Here is a 19,632-nt window from a genome sequence, read left to right as displayed (position 1 = left end):
TACAGGATGCTCAAGAATTTTCTGTTGAGAGGCTTCCTTGGTGGCTCAGTGGTACAGGATCCACCTGCCAATGCAGAAGACATGGGTTTGATCCCTGATCTGGGAAGATCCTGGATCCCTGATCGTATGGTGCACAAGGCAACTAAGCCCGTGCAGCACAAGTACTGACCCTGCACTCTGGAGGCTGGGTACGGCCACTACTGAAGCCCTGGTGCCCTAGAGCCCGCGCTCCACAAGGAAAGACACTGCAGTGAGAAGCCTGCATCCCGTAAGTCGGGAGCATCCCCCGCTTGCCGCGAGGAGAGAAGAGCCTGTGCAGCAATGGAGACCCAGCACAGCCAAACAGAAACTAATCAATTAAGTTACCACTGTTTTGAAAAGAATTTTGTTGAATGAATGAGTAAGCAGGTTTTGAGGGAGGGAAGATAAGGAGTTCAGTTTGGAACATGTTCAATTTGATGAAAACGTGCTGTTAACTCCCTTGCCCAGAGAGGCTCACACCTCAATTTAAACTGTGAATTGGCAGTGATACGATCTTAGATTGGGAAACATAAAATTATAGCCACAGAACATTCCCGTGTCCTAGGGTCACTGATCTATCAAAACTTAGGCCCCACCAAGAGGGGATCAGGGAGCAGGGGTGGTTCACCTAAGCAAGACTAGGGAGGGTGTGCATCCACCCTGAGAGTTGTGTAAGGTCTGTGTGAAGGCACACAGATCTAGCTTCTGAGAACTTTCCGTTTTCATCAGCTCTCCAAAGATAAAAAGCTACTCACTATATTATGGTTTGGATAAAAGAGGGAAAACAGAAACACCTAAGCATCTGCTGATATGCGCCTGGAGTGTCTCTGCCAGGATGATGGGAAATGGGAACACGAGTGCCTCTGGGGAGAGGGGATGGGGTTGAGGAATCAGAGAGAAGGACATTTCACTGCATGCCTTGTGGACTATAAACTATGAAAAATGAAAATGTACTACCTTTTTGAAACTTAAAACTTAATAATATTAAAAAATAAAGCTATGGGGGTTCCCTGGCAGTCCAGTGTTAGGACACTGCAGTTTCACTGCTGAGGGCCCGGGGTTCCATCCCAAGTTGGGGAATTTACCTCTCGGCTCACTAGCACAATGAATCATAACATTTTTTATTTATTTATTTTTCCATACCTCACGGCTTGTAATTCATCCTGTTAGTGAGCCAAGAGGTAAATTAGATAGATACCATTTGCACCCACCAATTAAATGGAAATTAAGAGATTCATATTGGCCAGTGTTGGCAAAGACTTGGAGAAAAGGGCACTTTTGTCCACAGTTGGTGGGAGGTGAAGAGGGACATTTTGGATGGCAACTTGGCAGTGGCTATCTAAAGGAACACTATTCAGATCCTTTAAATATCACCTTGCTATCTTTCCTTTCAAAACATGCAGACAAGTAGATAAGGATTTATATACACAACTGATCACTGCAATATCACATATAATATCAAAGACTGAGGAAAAAACACTAAGTGACCGTCAATAAGGAAATGGTTAAATAAATTATGGAGTAACTCTACTATGAAATCCCATGCTGCCATTAAAACAAACAAGGTAGTTATGATATATGACATGGAAGGAAATTTATGGTACATTGTTTCCTTTGAAAATGTGGTAGAACCTGCATGTGTAAGCATGTTTCCTTTTTCTTTTTGAAAAAGTGACAGTAAGAAAACCAAAACTAGGCTGCACTCAGAAAACTATGTGTGTATAATACTTAAATATTATATTATTTGTATGTACATCAAAAAAAGGTCGTGAAGGGTCCCATTACCAGGAAAACAGAAGGCCTGGGTAATAGTGCAAAGGGGATGTGGAGGGAGAAGAAGAAATGGGGGCCTTGGGCGTTGTGATTCATTCGTATACAATGAGCATGCGTTACTTGGTAATAAACAGAAATAAAGAAGCACCACCAACTCGGAAACTGTTCCAGTCTTGACCCAAAGCTGGAACACCTTCCTGGAGCCCTGCTCTGAGCCTGTCCCTGAGGTTCTGCTGTGGCCTCACCAGCTGACCACTCCTGGATCTGCCCTGTTCCAGCCTCAGGTCCCCATGAGGGGAAGCCCGGACCTCTCACTGCGGGAGTCAAGCTCCTTCAGGACTGACCCCAAGCTTTCCAACACCCCTACCCTGCACCTGCCACATTGGAAAAGTGTCTTTCACTCTTTACATCGTGAGAGTTCCTACCTCCAGTACCTTTCCTGTTCCCATGCCTGCCGCCCCTACCATCTTTCCCTCCCCAGACTCCAGTCTTTTCTCTCCCACCTCCATTGACTTAAGCCTTATTCTCCCCTTTATCCCGCAAGACCCTAGTCACATGTTCCTCCTCCAGGAAGTCTCCTATGTTCCTTCCAGCAAGAAGGGGCCTCTCTCTCTTCTGAGCCTCCATTTCTATGCTGTGACCCTGTGCCAAGCAGTGTAAGTGACCCAGACCAGGTATCTATCCATGTTTTTCTGTTTGTTTGTTGATGCATTTAGGCCACGCTGGTCTTACTCGTGGCACACAGGGTCCTCCACCTTCACTGTGGCCTGTGGGATCTTTCTAGTTGCAGCACGTGAACTCTCAGTTGCAGCAGGTAGGATCTAGTTCCCTGACCAGGGATCAAGCCAGGGCCCCCTACATTGGGAGAGTGGAGTCTTAGCCACTGGACCACCAGGAAGTTCCAATTCGTCCTTATTGAACTGTGCAGATTCTCTTTTTCCAGGTGAGGAAACTGAGGCCCAGAGAGTGACTTGAGCAGGGTCATCTCCAACATGCAGAGCCCTGCCATGATGTCTCTGCTGCTTGTGTCCATGGGCCTCATGGAAGCACTTCAGGTACGGTCATCCCCTGCTGTCCCCATCCCCCAGCTGCTGCCTTCTGAACCCTGCTGGATGCTTCCTTTGGGGATGGCTCAGTCTGAGGGGACAGCCCTGGAGCCCAGTCTCAGGGCATCTATTGCTGGTAGTTCCCAATCCCCTTTCCCTCCAGGCTTCCCTTGTGGCTCAGCTGGTAAACAATCTGCCTACAATGTGGGAGACCTGGGTTCGAAAGATCGCCTGGAGAAGGCAAAGGCTACCCCCTCGAGTATTCTGGCCTGGAGAAGTCCTTGGACAGTACACTCCATGGGGTTGCAAAGAGCTGGACACGACTAGTGACATTCACTTCACTTCCCCTCCAAGTGTGTTTGGGGCCCTTCATCTCTCTCAGCTCAGTGGAGGAGGGGAGCTGGATAGCAGGGCTCCTGTTCTCCTAGGGCCTACCCTCTCAATCCTTGCTGCTCCCTCTCTCGCAGGCCCAGAGCCACCCCGTCATACGACGAGACCTCCTCTCTCGAGAAATGCCCCTAGACATGGCCCTGGCCTCCTTTGATGACCAGTATGCTGGCTGTGCCGCAGCCATGGCGGCTGCTCTCCCGGAACTCAACCGCACAGAGTTCCAGGCCAACAAAGTGTACGCTGATGGCTGGGCGCAGGCAAGCAGCCAGTGGCGGGAGCGCCAGGCCTGGGGGCCTGAGTTGGGGGTCAGCCCTACCCATGTGCGCGCCCCCCTGGGCTTCCGAGAAGAGCACGGGGTGGCCCTCCTGGCTTACACGGCCAACAGCCCCTTGCACAAAGAATTCAACGTGGCTGTGCGTGAGGCGGGTCGCTCCCGGGCCCACTACCTCCAGCACTTCTCCTTCAAGACACTCCACTTCCTGCTGACCGAAGCCCTGCAGCTGCTGAGCAGCGGCCAGCGTCCACCCCAGTGCCACCAGGTGTTCCGAGGCGTGCAGGGCCTGCGCTTCCGGCCGGCGGGGCCTGGGGCCACCGTCAGGCTGGGGGGCTTTGCCTCCGCGTCCCTGCAGAATGCTGCGGCCCAGCACTTTGGGGAAGACACCTTCTTTGGCATCTGGACCTGCCTTGGGGCCCCAATCAAGGGGTACTCCTTCTTCCCTGGGGAGGAGGAAGTGCTGATCCCTCCCTTTGAGACCTTCCAGGTGATCAACGCCAGCAGGCCAGCCCAGGGCCCCTCCCGCATCTTCCTCCGGGCCGTGGGCAAGCGCAGCACATACAACTGCGAGTACATCAAAGGTGAGCAGGGCACGTGCCACCCAGCAGCTGTGCACAAGGTGGGCTCCCCCGTCCCATTTTCAGGGGCCACACACACAGTCTAAGCCAGAGCTGGCCACTTGCCTGCTGGGAGACGGAAGAGGGTTTTCTGACCAGCACAGGTGTTTTTGGCCACGTGAGGGCCAAACAGACTTGATCAGGCTTTTCTCCCAGATGAAAGCTGTTGCCAGAAATGAGTGTGGGCCCCCACCATGTTTTCTGAGAGGACTGTGTTTTTTCGACTGAGCAGAAACCCTGGGCTGTGCGTGTACTGGGTCAAGGTGACAGTGAGGTGGTGAGACAGCATTTGGGTGCCATCCCCCTAAGTTCCAGTTTGGGTTCTGGCAGTTTGGGTTCTTGGGTGTTTTCCTCTCCACCATCCCAGGACCAGGCAGAGGAGTAATCATGAGGATGGGCCCAGGTCCTTAGTCAGAAGGGGCTGTGGGCTCCTGGTTCTGGTTGAGGGATGCCAGGCAGGCTGTTGGCTGGACCCACCAACCACTTCTCAAGTGGGAGTAGGTCCATTGTGGCTTCAGATCCCACCCTGGACAGCATCATGAGCACACATGTCGATGGAAGGTGACAAAGACTGGCAAAGAACATAAACTAGCTCCTCCTTGGCTGGGACAAGACGGGGAGAAGGAGCGGTGGGTGCGGCATGGAGGCAAAGTTACAGGCCAAGGGAGGAGAAGGAGAGCCCAGATCACCCTGGCTTTGAGGGCTGGGGCCTTCCTGGCCCTGCTGCTCGTGAGTCTAGTCAAACCCAGGCAAGGGTGGTCCCACTGTAAGGAAGCAGAATGAGGGGAAAAGGCACCAGGTTCTCCGAGAGCTAGTCAGGGAGGTTCTCTGGGGTCCCTTTGTGTCCTGAGGTCTATGGAGCCTTTGATTCTTTGCTGTTTCCTTCCTGCAGACAAGCAGTGCAAGTCTCAGCGCTGCCGTCTGGATAACTCAGGTAAGGGCTGCAGGCATCGGCAGGACTCTGTTCAGAGATGAGCTGACTGCTCTCGGTCTGGGACCCCCTCCTGGGTGAACATCCCCCTTATATGAAAAACAACCCTCTTTTAATAAAAAAAAAAATTAGACTTTCTTAAGCAGACACCTGTGGGGGTTGCTAACCTTTCCCACAGGGTGTGTATGTGGGTGGTAGGGGGCGAGCTGACACACCTGCTCCCCTCCACCCGGGCCTGGGGCTGGCCCCTCCTTCACAGGAGGTCACTGATCAGACCCCAGGGAGCTCCAGGCTGCACTGAGGAGACAGTGGGAAGGGCCACAAAGGCCTCCCCAGGCCTTCTCCTCCTTCTGCTGGGGAGCCCTCTGTCTATAACTGTGCTCAGAACTCCCTCAGACTGCCTCCCAAGGTCAAGGTCAGGTCATGGGTGCTGGAGACCTGGGCTTTAACCCAGGCTCTGCCCCAACTCTGTGACCAATTTTTCCTCTCTGAACCTCAGTTTCCCTATCTGTATCATAAGCATATTGGACTAGATGGTCCCCAGATTCTCTGTGGCCATGACTCGACTCTTCTCTTCTCTAACACTTGCTGGGCCAGGGCTTGCCTGAGGCATCACCTCTCCAGGTGGGAACAGGGTTATTCCCAGGGAAGAAATCACAGCTGCTCCTCACCCTGGGGTCCTGCCTTCTCCCTCAAGGCTTTCAGAACAGTGGGCAGGAAGGAGCCTCAGCCTCCACTTTGCTCCCACCCTTCTCCATGACACAATACCACTCAGGGTTCCGGGCACATGAGTCCTCACTGCGACCCGATGGTGCAGATACTGTCATCACCCCTGTTCCACAGATGAGAGAGGCACAGAGAGGTGAAGCAAGCGGCCCCACACACAGACCTAGCAAGGGATGGGGCCCAGACAACCACCACACCAGGCTGGCCCCCGCTTCACGTTATTCTTACTGCGCAATAATCAACTGGAAGGAGGTGGGACAGGAAACACTGTCCTTGTTACATAACAAAGTGAGGCCCAGAGACAGAAGTGACTTGCTCCAGATGACAGAGTCATCTGTGGCAGAGTCAAGACCAGCCAAGTCTCCAGCTTCCAACCCGGCTTGAGTTCTGATAATGTCATTTCAGGCACTGAGAAAGTTTAGGATTCCCCCTCCCCATCCCCAACTCCTCTCCACCAGTGCCTCTTCCACCAGAGTCTGGGCAGAGGAGCAAAGATCAGCATCACCAGATTTCACTCAGATCTCTACCCCACTTCATCCCACCCTGCAGTGCCTCAGTTGTGTCAACAGGCGGCTGGGGCATAAACTTAATGACCTCTGGGAAGGGAACTGGGACTCTCCTTATCTCTTCATCTCTGTCTACCTTTCTCCCAAAATTCTTCCTCACTTTGTCCCTGAATCTCTCTGCCTCTGTTTTCCCTGCAGCCGTGGGTCAGAGCCCTCTTTCTGCAGTCTGGTCCCTTCTACTGCTGCTCTGGTTCCTTGTTGGGGAAGTCTTTCCAGAGCATCCGGGACTCCTCTAATCCATGAGCCACTGAACAGCTCTGCCTGTAGCCTCTGCCCAACATGAGGATTCAGCCACATGCGTGCTCTGAGGGTGGCCAAGATCTGGGGTAACTCCATCTGCAGGAAACTCTGGGACCTTCTCTGGTGGTTGCCGGGCCTGATAGCACGAAGAAGAAAATGTGGGGACTGAGCCTCTCTCAGGGGTCTAGGAGTCAGATGCTGAAGAGAGGTGGGGGGACTGCAGGACAGGTAATCACTCACCTGGAGATAGATTATAGCAGTTGGGGAGAAAAGTACTTGGCCGTGGTATTCACTGATGTTACTCAAATGCCTCCCATGTGCACCTGGACAGCTCTTCGCTCTTCCAGGAAGCCTTCTCTGACCTCTCCTCCTTGCTAGGTTAGGGGCACTGCCTCTGGTCTCCCATTTCCAACTATGAGCTTCTGAGGGCAGGGACTGCGTCCAAGGTACACAGGTGGTACCAGAAAACACGTGGAAGTCAGAAAGGATCAAACACCTTGTGAATGGCTGGTCTTTGTCCTGCCCCCACCTTCAGCACTGTCAAGCTCTCTGGATGCCACTGTGTGATGCTCACACAGTGAGAACGTGGATGGACTGAACCTAAATCCAGAGAGGAGAGAGCAGGGAAACAGCAGAGAGATCTTTAGGGATCTCAATCAAGTGCCAATCATTTTCTTATCAGCAAAGATGTAATTTCCACTCCGATTCATGGGTCCTCAGGTCCCTAAGAGGCTGGATTTCCAACTTGCACCACCAAGAGCCTAAGGGTAAGACAGGTCACGGAGGAGATGCGAGGCACACATTACTTTATTATGAGTTGGAGTTTTGGGTCGAAGTCCTTATGTGGCCTCCTGCTGTGGAGAGTGGACCAGGAACCCTGAATCTCCAGTCACCTTCTCTGAGCCCCTAGACAGGGTCAGGCTAGACCAAGTCTCTCTAACAGCAGCCACAGAGGAAGGAAGAGAAGACAGGAAATGGGGCAGTGGTGTCATGCCTGCACGCTCCCCACTCAAAGTGCATAAACTCAGCACCGAAGTCCAGTTCTGTCCCTCCCAAACTGCACTTTGATCTTGACCCTTCTCAGAGTTCCTCCTCTGCAGGAATCAGGGGAGCAGCAAGCTCTGATTTCCCTTAGAGGTTAGAGTATGGAGATGATGAATATTCCTGGCCCGTGAAGTGAGTAGTGCTGAAGAGAGGATGTCCCAGGCTCCTAGGCCCAGTGGAGAGACGCTGGGTGGCCTGAGGGTCGACCACCACCTGGCCTGGCTGATCCATCCCCATCTGGAGCTGCTGTGGCTGCAGCAGACCCCCGGGACTCACAGGGCCTGCACCAGCACCAGAAGGCTCATGACCAGAGCCATGGAGAAGAAGATGCCCAGGAAGAAACGGTCCATGACCCGGGCCAGGCGCTTCCAGTCCTCATGGCGGCGCTGGGCAGCCCGGTGGCTGTGGAAGGCGTTGGCGATGGTGGCCACGTGACGCAGTAGGGCTTCCTGGCGGCACAGACACCGGGGCTCATGGCAGGGACCTGCTGGGGGGTCAGTGCCTCTGTCAGGAGGCTGGGGACTGGGGGATGACTCAGGTGGTCTAGACTGCCCACAGGGCTCCCCTCGTTCCCGCACACACAGGCCCCGTGCCAGGCGTCCGAGCAGGAGGGCCCGAGCCCAGGCTGGCACGGGGCGGGCACTGGGGCCACAGTAATGCAGGTTCATGATCAGGATGGTGAGCGCCGTGGAGAAGGTGACCATGGTCATGGTGGCCATGTAGTACTTTCCTGCAAAAGAGAGAAACGGAGCTGAGGCCCCAGACAAGAGCTCAGGCGCCAGAGCTCCCCAGCTGCTGAACACAGGAGGAATGAGCTCATCCCCCACCGGGCTCTCAGGACCCTCAACGCAAAGCGGAAGAAAGTGGGAAGGAGGGAAGGGCCAACATCTCCCCTCCCACGTCCCCACATCTGGTTCTCAGAAGCTTCCTGCTCCCTGGTTGCCGCCCTCACTGCTAAAGCCTGGACTCACCCACAGTCCTCTGAAAGTCACACTCTTAAATAGAACCACCATGACCTGGGCAAGTTACAATAGAACCTTCCTGGTGGATTCCCAGGTAGCGCTAGTGGTAAAGAACCCCCTGCCAATGCTGGAGACATAAGAGACTCCAGTTCGATCCCAGGTTGGGAAGATTTCCAGGAGGATGCCATGGCAACCCACTCCAGTATTCTTGCCTGGAGAGTCTCATGGAGAGAGGAGTCTGGCAGGCTACAGTCACACAGAGTTGGACACGACTGAAGTGACTTAGCATGCATGCACACAGGTCTGTGGTGCTGCTCCCCGGAGTTAATAAATGTCAAGCGTTCAAGAGCATGCCTGGCATGCAGTGAGTACTTAAGATGTTTTGCCCATTATTCTAATACTGGGGAATGTGGATCATCCTCCAACAAGTCCTTGGGTAAAGACCAACTCCTGGACTTCCCAGGTGGCACAAATGGATAAGAATCCACCAGCAAATGAAGAGGACAGGGGTTCCATCCCTGGTCCAGGAAGATTCCACATTCTGCCGAGCAACTAAGCCCGTGTGCCACAACTACTGAAATCTGCGTGCTCCAGGCCCCCTACAAAGAGGGGCCTCCACTCTCCACAACTAGAGAAAGCCCTCATGCACCAGTGAAGACCCAGCACAGACATAAATAAATAAAATCAAAAAACCAAAAAAGACCAACTCCTTCCTCCTCCCCTACAAGTGAGGGGAGGGCTATTTTCGCTGGAAGGGGCCTATCTCTTCCCCCTCCATCTCAGAACGACGCAGGACCACCAAGATGCTCAGCGGGGCCCCTCGGTTGACCCAGGCCAGTCTGGCTACGGCCCCCGCACCTGCGGAGGGCCTCATGTGCCAGCCCCCGGGGTGGGGGGCAACCTCCCCGCCAGCCCCTCCCTGGCCACCCTGGGGCCCTCGGAGCCCACCGATGAGCGGCACGCTCTCTGCCGGTGGCATGCTCTCGGCCAGGATCAGCTGGAAGACGGTGAGCGCCAGCAGCACGGTGACGCCCAGCGACACCTTCTCGCCCGAGTCCGCGGGCAGGTGGAAGGCGAGCGGCGCCAGCAGCGAGATGAGCACGCAGGGGAGCAGCAGGTTGCACACGTAGGCGGCGGCGCGGCGGCGCAGCAGCAGTGTGAAGGTCACGTCCGGGTAGGGCTCGGAGCAGCAGCCATAGGTGAGCACGCGCCGCCGGGCTGGCATGCCCAGCACGCGCCACTCCACGTTCTCCACGAAGTCGGCCAGGCTGGCGGCGGCGCCGCGCGGCCGAACGTCCAGCTGGTGCCCGCCGTGTGTCCACGAGCCGAAGGTCAGGCCGCAGCGCTGCGCGTCGAACGGGAAGGCCGACACGTCCACGCGGCAGGAGCTGCGCGTGATGGCCGGCGCGTCCCAGCGCACAGCGCCGTCGTGCCGCAGGACCACGTTGGTGCTGGCCGAGGCTGGGGCCTGCGCGTCCGCCCTGCGGGCAGGGGTTGGGGTTGGGGGCTCCCTGAGGCGCCGCGGAGTTGGATGTCGGGGCTGACCCTTGGAGGGGGTGCAACTCCAACCCTCTGGGGGACTCACAGAGGGCCCTCTGTGTCTTTGGAGGCCTAATGGGGCCAGGGCCTGCAGGGCCCAGAATGAGACAGGTCTAGCCCTAAAGGGGACGTGGGGTGCACGGTAACTTTTCTTGGGTGCCATCTGCAAAGTGCCTGGAGGGGCCCTGGGGAAAATGTACGGACTCAGGCCTGGAAAGGTGAAATGTGAGATACAGAGGTATGTTTGCCCCAGAACCCTGGCTGCGAGGGATATAGAACTAGTCCTGAACCACACAGAGGGTTCCTGGGAGGCATTCAGCCTGGGTTGGCTTGGGGTTGCTATCAAGGGACTGTGAGGTCCCTCCAGTAGGTCGTTGCCATGAGCTGTGGTGTCAGGAAGCCCTACTGCCCCACACAGCCACCACTGCCGACACCTTCCTGGCAGTTTCGAAGGCTCCCAGGGCAAAGCTTACTGGGCACCCTAGAGTCAGGTTTGGTGTGGGGGATGGGGAAATAAGTGCATCCTCAGAGCCAAGGGCATCTCTTGGGTGGAGGGGAGGGACCCAGGCAGGCAGTACTTGTTGTAGAGTACGATGTCCGGCCTCCACACGAGACTGCTGGGGATGCGGATGGCATCCAGACCACCATAGGTGTCAGGGTCCCATCGTAGGTAGGCGTCTGTCCACTCCTGTCGGATCCACAGGTACAGGGTCAGCACCTGATTCCGCTCATCCTAATTGGGGGCAGAGGGCAGGCATAGATGTGGACACATGTCTGTGCATACCCTCCTTTGTGTGTGCACACTCAACTGCAGCACTCTGGTCAGCACCCCCAGACCTGACTTGCCCACACAGTCCAGTCCCCACAGTCTTGCTGTGTGACCTTGGCAGGCCCTTCTCCTTTGGGCCTGAGTTTCATCAGCAGTTACATGCTAGCCAGGAACTCAAGTCTGCAAGTATTGGGCACATTGTGGATACCCAATGGTTAATAGCCAGCACTTGGTAGCTGTTAGATTAATGTTTCCAGGAAAGAATTGTTTGGAGAGCAATCCTAGTCTCCCACCCCCCATTCCTTTTTTTTCCTAACCTCACCACGCAGCATGCAGGATCTTAGTTTTCTGACAAGAGACAGAATCCACGCTCTGCTGCAGGGGAAGCTTGGAGTTTTAACCACTGAACCCCTGGGGAAGTTCCTCGTCCCCCGTTCCTTCCTCCTCCCACCCTTCCAGCACACCCTGTGGTTGTAGAGCAACGCACCATATCGATGATCTGGGACAGTGTCACCTCCAGGGTTACATTCAGGGCCTGGTCTGTGTCTGCCACAGGCCTCAGGGCACTGGTGTAGTTGGCAAAGAGGTCTCGGAACAGCTTGTGTGCCAGCCTGCCCTTGGCTCCCAAGCACTCTGGAGGACCAGTAAGAAGGGGTGTCCACGGAGGCCGCGGAGCAGGGGCCTCGGCTCACACCCTCTACTCTCCACACGACTGAGGCCCTGTCAGTGCCTTTGCTGTCTCACAGCTGTCTAACTGTCCCTGCTCTCCGTCTCTAGTTCTTCCCTGCCTGCCTCCGGGGACAGATGCAATGAGGTTGTAGTGTGAATAGTTACTGTCTTCCGAAGCAAGGCTGATGAGTTTCTTCTTCACAAGCCCCTTCCTAAGGACCCGGATTCTGCTTGCCCGGCCACAGATGCTGGAGGGGCCCCATTAGACCACAAGAGTCCCAGGCGCCACATAGCATGGGGGAATGTTAGTTCCCGACCAGGGATCAAACCCATGGCCCCTGCATTGGAAGCGCTGTCTTAACCACTGGACCACTAGGGAATCTCCTGAGATATCAAGCTTTTAAAGAGACAAATTCAGCTAGATCAGTAGCTGCTTGAAAGAAAGTGAAAGTGTTAGTTGCTCAGTCGTGTCCAACTCTTTGCGACTCTGTGAACTTTTAAGCCTGCCAGGCTCCTCTGTCTATGGGATTCTCCAGGCAAGAATACTGGAGTGGGTTGCCATTCCCTTCTCCAGGGGATCTGTCTTCCCAACCCAGGGCTGGAACCTGGGTCTCCTGCATTGCGGGCAGATTGTTTACTGTCTGAGCCATGGCTCCCCAGGCCTGCTAGATAAAGCCCCAACTCATCCTTCACGATCTGGTCTGCCTGGCTTTTCCCTCCCTATCCCTGGGAGCGCCCCCCTCAACTGCTCCCACCCCAGCTAGGCAAGCCCCATCTTGCCCTCTTCAGCTCCCACTCTTCCAAACTCGCCAAATGGAGCATTTTCCCAGCACAGGAATGAAGAGAGAGCATGTGGAGAGAGATTTGGAGAGGATGGGAAGAACAGCAATGCCAGAGAAGCCAGGACCTGTCTACTGAGCTTCATACCTGGAAGGAGTGGGAGCAGGAGCAGAAGGCCCAGGCTGGAGACAGAGAGGCCGAGGCTGAGGTGGCGGCTCCCGGGGCCCATGGCCTTGCCACAGCCAGAGGAGGGGCAGATCTCTGGGAGTGAGCCTCCTGGCTTGACCTGCGGCAGTGCCAGGCCCTGCTGGCAAGCGTGGCGTGGACAATCCCTGGAAGTCAGAAGGAACACTGGGATCTCTGTTAGCCTCCAGGGAGCCCTGCGGCCCTTCCAGCTACCTCACCCTCCTATTGTACCGGCCCTGGAATTTAAGTACTTAGGCCTTGGCGTCTGCTGTTTCTCCTTCTCTCCTGGCCTCTGCCTCTTCTGGCCTCTGCCCTGTTCTCTGCCCCCTAAACCTGTCTATGTCTTGCTCTCCGTCCCTCTGTAACTCTTTCTTGGTCTCTGCCGCCCTGACCCTGGTCTTCCTCTTTCCACTTTCTCTTCTTTTCTCCTACCTCTGTTTCAGCCCCCTGGACTTCCTTAAGGCCTTCCCCTCACCTGACGCTGGGTGAGCCTGGTGCATTCTCAGCAGTACCGGGGCCGGGACTCTGTCCCTCCGAGGCACAGGACAGCAGGCCCGGCCCCCTTTTCTTTTCATTAGCTTAATTACAGAGTTGGGACACCGGTGTCCATGGGAACAGAGCAACTGAAACTGACACCTCAGGTCACTGGGACCTGAATTATTCAAATTCTGTAAGGTAGCACTCAGGCTTAGCTCAGGCCCAGCTTGGGGGATTGGCGATTCCAGGGTCAGAATCTGCAGGAGACTGGGGCTTAGAGGTGTGAGGGGACAGGGCCTATGGATGACAACTGTCCCTACAGCTCTGTCATCTTTGCTGAGTTCTTTTTTTAAAAATTATTTACTTATTTATCTGAGTGCACCCAAGTCTTAGTTGAGGCATGCAAGATCTTTCTTAGTTGTGGCATGTCAAATCTCATTCCCTGGCCAGGGATCAAATTGCATGGACAGAGGAGACTGGTGGGCTACAGTCCGTGAGGTCACAAAGTCAGGCACCACTGAGTGACTTTAAAAATAACACAGAAGTATGTGTAATATGATTTAAGAAATGAGGATTGAAAAATGAAAGAGCAAGTGGACTATCAAGAATGAGCAGTATTCAAGAATGAGCAGGTAGATTTCTCTCCCCATTCTTTCTAGTTTCTCTTTCTGAGACTCCAGTTAAATATATATTTAATTTAATTTTTATTAATTTATTAAAATTAATGTATTAGACACAGATGAAGAGGCAATTAATGAATTCAGAGACAGATGAAGAAACTACCAAAATACATCACAGGGAGACAAAAAGAAAATGAGTTTAGGAAACAGGAAGGAATCTGAAAGAATGTGTTAAATATATATTTAATTGGAGTCTCAGAAAGAGAAACTAGAAAGCATGGGGGAGACCCAGCACTAAAGAAATGAGAAATGCGAGGAAAAAGAGAGGAGTCAAAATCAGGAAACAAACAGAAAACAAATAATAAAGTGTTAAAGTCAGCTTCCCTGATAGCTCAGTTGGTTAAGAATCCACCTGCAATGCAGGAGACCCCAGTTCGATTCCTGAGAAAGATCAGCCTGGAGAAGGGATAGGCTCCCCACTCTAGTATTCCTGGGCTTCCCTTGTGGCTCTGCTGGTAAAGAATCCTCCTGCAATGTAGGAGACCTGGGTTTGATCCCTGGGTTGGGAAGATCCCCTGGAGAAGGGAAAGGCTGGCTACCCACTCCAGTATTCTGGCCTAGAGAATTCCGTGGGGTTCATGGGATCGCAAAGAGTCGGACACGACTGAGCGACTTCCACTTCACAAACTTAAAGTCAACTTACCAATATTTACATTAAAGTAAATGGCCTAAATACACTAATTAAAAGGCAGGGGTTGTAACACTATTAAGAAAATGAAAAGACAAGCTAGAGATTGGAAGAAAATATTTACAGATCAGATAGTCAACAAAGGACTTGTATCCAGAACCTATAAAAATTTCTCAAAACTGAACAAAAATAAACCATATCAAATTTTAAAATGAGCAAAAAATTTAAAAACAACACAAGAAGACACACAAAAGAAAAAAAACTGGGCAAAGGAATTTGGGCATTTAAACAAAGAAAAGATAAGAACTGCCAATAAACGCATGAAAAGTGGTGAACATAATTATATATTAGAAACATTCAAATTAAAATATTAGTGAGATACTCCATATTTATTAGAATGGCTAAAATAAAAACATTAACCATGCCAATTGCTGGAGAGGTTGTGAAGCTACTGCAACTTCCATATATGGGCTGTGAGAATGCAACAGTGGCACAGCCACACTGGAAAATGGTCTGGCAGTGGTTTGGAATGTTAGGCACATGCTCAGCCGTACGACCCAGGAGCCCAATGCCTAGAGAAGCATCAACGTCCATGGTCACACAGAGTTCATGCGTGGTTGTAGCAGCTCCATTCATAACTGCCAAACCCATAACCAAACAAAATGTTCTTCAGTGAGTGCGTGGGTAAAAAACTGGTAGAGCAAGCAATGGAATATTTAGTATTCGTTGCTAAGAAGAAATGAGCTATTAAGCTATGAAGAGACATGGAGGAACCTTAAATGCATGTTAATAAGTGAAAGAAGCCTGTTTGAAAGAGCTACATCTTGTATGATTCCAACTATATGACATTCTGAAAAAGGCAGAACTATGACGAGAATAGGAAGTTCAGTAGTTGGCAGGAGTTTCAGGAGACTATGGGAGAAGACTCAACGGAAAACAGAGTTTTTAGGGCAGTGAAAAGACTCTATACTCTCTGTATGGTAAACACTCTCTCTACCATAATGATGGATACATGTCTTTATACATTTGTCTAAACCCATAGAACTGACAACACGAAGCATCATCACATGTAAAGTAAACTATGCACTTTGACTAATGAAGATGTATCAATGTCGGTTCATCAGATGCAACAAAATGCTACTGGGGGAAACTGTACATGTGCTGGGGCAAGGGCTTTGTGGGAAATCTCTGTACTTTCCACTCAATTTTGCTGTGAATCCAAAACTGCTCTAAAAAAAATAAAATCTTAATAAAATTTTTTTTAAAAAGGGATTAAGTACTGATCTATGCTATCAGATGGGGATTCCCTGGTGGCTCAGTGGTAAAGAATCCACCTGCCTGTGAAGGAGACTCAGGTGTGATCCCTGGGTTGGGAAGATCCCCTGGAGAAGGAAATGGCAACCCACTCCAGTTTTCTTTCTTGCCTGGAAAATACCATGGACAGACGAGGAGCTTGGTTGGCTACAGTACATGGGGTGACAAAAGAGTTGGACATGACAGAGACTAAACAACACCAACATAATACAGAAGAACCCTGAAAACATACTAAGTGAAAGAAATTGGGAACAAAAACTCAGGTATTGTATGAGTCCATTTACATTACGTTGTATAAAAACAAAACTATAGTGAAGGAGATCGGGTTGCCAGGAATAAGGGATAGGAAGAGGGTCACTGTAAAGAGATAGGAAAAGGGAGATTTTGGGGGTAATGAAACATTTTGTATCCTGATTGTGGGGTGGTTATACAAATCTGTATGTGTTAAAATTAACAACGGCACACCAAGTGAAGTTTCTCGTAATTTATAAAATGTTTGAACATAATTAATAAAACCCAGGGTTATTGTACTTGCCAAAGGGGAAAGACAGTGAGAGTTCCCTGGGCATCCAGTGTTTAGGACTCCTTGTTTCCAGTGCAAGGGGCGCGGGTTTGATCCCTGGTAGGGCCAGAATGAACAAGACAAAAGCAAAGGTGGACAGCGTGACACAAGAGTGAGTGGAGATGGTGCAGGGTTGGATGTGAGGCGAAAGATGTACCATTTTCAGCAGCACTTCTTCAACCTTTTGGGGGCACAAGGTTGTGTTACACTCAAGTTACACTTAAAAATAACATTTGGCAGCAGAATACCTTTAGAGCAAAATAAAGGCTAAATTCAAGAGTGCTTCAAAACACTTGGAAATAGCACCTGCATAAATTGATTGAATCAGTTATAGAAAAATTGGTATGTTTACCTGAAAAAAAAAGTTGAAATATTTCTTATATATAGTGTTTTGGGGTGAAAATGTTAGTTTGAAAAAATAATTATAAAAATTGGTAATTTTTTAAAAGCCATTATGAAAAAAAAAGAAAAAACACCTGAACAATAAGTGATGTAAGCCTCTATTTTGAAAATACTGGGCTTCCCTGATAGCTCAGTTGGTAAAGAATCCACCGGCAATGCAGGAGACCCTGGTTTGAAGATCCCCTGGAGAAGGGATAGGCTACCCTATCCAGTATTCTTGGGCTTACCTTGTGGTAAAGAATGCACCTGCAATGTGGGAGACCTGGGTTTGATCCCTGGGTTGGCAAGACACCCTGGAGAAGGGAAAGGCAACCCAGTCCAGTGTTCTGGCCTGGAGAATTCCATTCCTGTATAGTCCATGGGTTCGCAGAGTCAGACATGACTGAGCCACTTTCACTTTTGAAAATACTGAATCATATATAAAAAGATAAGGACTGTGCCATAATGAATTTTGGCATGATTCTTAGGTGGAAGCTTGATGGAAACTTTATAAAGGATAAATGAGGCTGGTAACAGCTGAATCAACAATCTTAACATCACTAAAAGTGGGACAGCGAGACAGTGTCTTCCCAAGTGATGAAAAACAGCACCACTAATGAGAAAGAACGTGAGTCTAATCAAGTCTCTAGATCTAACCAGTTGTATGTAGCAAGTAAGGGAGTTAGAGGCACAGTCAGTCAAATCTAGAGGCCCCAGCACTCTACACTAAAGGACGAACATCTCAGGTACTGCATCAAATAAAGGGCGTTTTAAAAAGAGAGAGAATTTATCAACCAAATGCGGGCCCTGTTTAGATCCTGATTCAATCAAATCAACTGTAATAAAATTTTACTTCTGAGACAACTGGGGAAATTTGAAAATTAGGATATTAGTTAATACTCAGGAATTATTCTTGTGTTAGGTATGACAATGGTATTATATTTATAAAAATTTATGGTAGGAATGCTTTTGTATTGATGAAATAATGATCTCCCATAGAAATCCCATTGGGGTGGGTAGGAATAAGAATTGGGGTAAAGATTAAATTAAGACATCATTTTACTTTTGTATGGGTGAAAATTTTTACAGTAAGATTTTTTAAAAACCCTTAGGAAAGCAGGAGAAATGAATTTTTAAAGCACAAGTTAATATATTACAATGTAGAACTCCAGTAAAACCATTAAGTCTGAGAACTGGTTCTTTAAGAGACAACAAATAAAAAATCTGAAAATTTCTAGAAATACAAAGTACCAAAATGAGTCAAACACCTAAAAAAGATGTTGGCTCTGATGATGCCTGCATTTAATCTCCTGGCTTCTGTTAACATTATTTTGGCATTATTCCAGCATTGTGCAGAGGAAATACTTACTCTTCACATTGTATGAGTTTGTGGATTCCACAGCTCTGTTGGGTGTTGAGACAACTAATTCTTATTTTCGTATTTTTGAGAAATTTAAAATTTTAAACATATATTTCAATGTAGTTTGAAATATAGAAGAGACTGTTCATCTTTTAAAAAAAAATTTTATTTTTAGCTGTGCTGGGTCTCTGATGCTGCAGCAGGCTGGGCTACTCTCTAGCTGTGGTGCGTGGGCTTTTCATTGTGGTGGCTTGTCTTGTGGAGCACGGGCTCTAGGACCCTTGGGTTTTGGTAGTTGCAGCTCTGGGGCTCCAGCACACAGGCTCAATAGTTGTGGTGCATACACTTAGTTGCTCTGTGACATGTGGGATCTTCCCAGATCAGGGATTGAACCTGTGTCTCTGGCACTGGCAGGCAGATTCTTTAGCACTGAGTCACTAGGGAAGCATTGTTCATCTTTATCATGTGCTTTGAACTGCGAGTCTATTCTCTGTGATGCAGCATAGCTGCAGTGATAAATATTTGATTTTAGAGATTTTTTTTTTAAAAAAGGAAAAACCTGTCCTGTGGATGGTGATTGCAGCCATGAAATTAAAAGACGCTTGCTCCTTGGAAGGAAAGTTATGACCAACCTGGACAGCATATTAAAAAGCAGAGACATTACTTTGCCAACAAAGGTCCGTCTAGTCAAGGCTATGGTTTTTCCAGTAGTCATGTATGGATGAGAGAGTTGCACGGTGAAGAAAGCTGAGCGCCAAAGAACTGATGCTTTTGAACTGTGGTGTTGGAGAAGAGTCCCTTGGACTGCAAGGAGATCCAACTAGTCCATCCTAAAGGAGATAAGTCCTGGGTGTTCATTGGAGGGACTGATGTTGAAGCTGAAACTCCAATACTTTGGCCACCTGATGTGGAGAGCTGATTCATTTGAAAAGACCCTGATGCTGGGAAAGATTGAGAGCAGGAGGAAAAGGGGACGACAGAGGATGAGATGGTTGGATGGCATCACTGACTCAATGGACATGGGTTTGGGTGGACTCCAGGAGTCGGTGATGGACAGGGAGGCCTGGCGTGCTGCGGTTCATGGGGTTGCAAAGAGTTGGACACGACTGAGCGACTGAAATGAACTGAAGAGGAAATACTGCGCATATTCACAGTTCTTAACACTTCTAAAGACTAACCACTTTTATAGCATTGACTTTTCACAGAACACCTCTTTTGAGGAAACAGAACGAATTCTTAGAAGGAAAGCAGTGCTTTGTGACCCACTTGCTCAGGTTCACAGTCAGTGACAGAGGGAGATTCCCAGCTGAGTAACCCTTGTCCTCAGGGACCCAAATGAAAGGGAAACCCCAGCTACCAGGAAGATCTACTCAGCTTTCTTATCTCCTCAGGGTCCCAGAAATCTTTGGCCTAATCCTAACTGGAAATTGTTCAATAACAGAACCAACCCACCAACCTACTTACTACTCATAGCCTCATTTGGTCCGTCTCAAGAACAGTCCTGTGAGGCAGCATATCAGGGATCATTATCTCCTTTACACAATGGAAACTGAGAGGTGAAGTGCCAAGGTTTAAAAAACCCCAGAGAAGAGCAAAGAGGCTCTGAATACTAAGTATATTCCACTGGGCAATTTGAAACCCTGCCCCAATCCCCCACTGGGAGTCCAAACGCATGTAAATAAATAAATGTACAGCAG

General features: G+C 50.3%; 2 protein-coding genes across 2 annotated transcripts; one reads left to right on the top strand and one right to left on the bottom strand.

Moving 5' to 3' along the window:
* The first annotated feature begins 2,786 nt into the window (after positions 1–2,786).
* Positions 2,787–6,580, top strand: ART1 (ADP-ribosyltransferase 1). The gene is made up of 4 exons (XM_068989416.1): positions 2,787–2,849; positions 3,308–4,085; positions 5,014–5,055; positions 6,483–6,580. The coding sequence occupies exons 1-4, from the start codon at positions 2,787–2,789 to the stop codon at positions 6,578–6,580; spliced, it is 981 nt and encodes a 326-aa protein (XP_068845517.1).
* A 1,320-nt stretch (positions 6,581–7,900) lies between these two features.
* On the bottom strand, positions 7,901–9,815 carry CHRNA10 (cholinergic receptor nicotinic alpha 10 subunit). Its single transcript, XM_068988929.1, has 2 exons — positions 9,539–9,815; positions 7,901–8,358 (listed from the first exon to the last, which is right to left on the bottom strand). Exons 1-2 carry the CDS (start codon positions 9,813–9,815, stop codon positions 7,901–7,903), a joined length of 735 nt encoding a protein of 244 aa, XP_068845030.1.
* Positions 9,816–19,632: the final 9,817 nt, after the last annotated feature.

Source organism: Capricornis sumatraensis, chromosome 16, assembly GCF_032405125.1.
Source record: "Capricornis sumatraensis isolate serow.1 chromosome 16, serow.2, whole genome shotgun sequence".
Classification (NCBI taxonomy): domain Eukaryota; kingdom Metazoa; phylum Chordata; class Mammalia; order Artiodactyla; family Bovidae; genus Capricornis; species Capricornis sumatraensis.
The sequence above is the reverse complement of the archived record's forward strand: the minus strand, read 5'-3'. Positions and strand labels throughout refer to the sequence as shown.

Excerpts from the sequence above, each read along its gene's own strand:
- ART1 (XM_068989416.1), top strand. The coding sequence starts at position 2,787 with ATGCAGAGCCCTGCCATGATGTCTCTGCTGCTTGTGTCCATGGGCCTC. Across the intron at positions 2,850-3,307 it reads GCCTCATGGAAGCACTTCAG|GCCCAGAGCCACCCCGTCAT; the intron begins GTACGGTCATCC and ends CCTCTCTCGCAG. Across the intron at positions 5,056-6,482 it reads CTGCCGTCTGGATAACTCAG|CCGTGGGTCAGAGCCCTCTT; the intron begins GTAAGGGCTGCA and ends TTTTCCCTGCAG.
- CHRNA10 (XM_068988929.1), bottom strand. The coding sequence starts at position 9,815 with ATGCCAGCCCGGCGGCGCGTGCTCACCTATGGCTGCTGCTCCGAGCCC. Across the intron at positions 8,359-9,538 it reads AGAGAGCGTGCCGCTCATCG|GAAAGTACTACATGGCCACC; the intron begins GTGGGCTCCGAG and ends TCTCTTTTGCAG.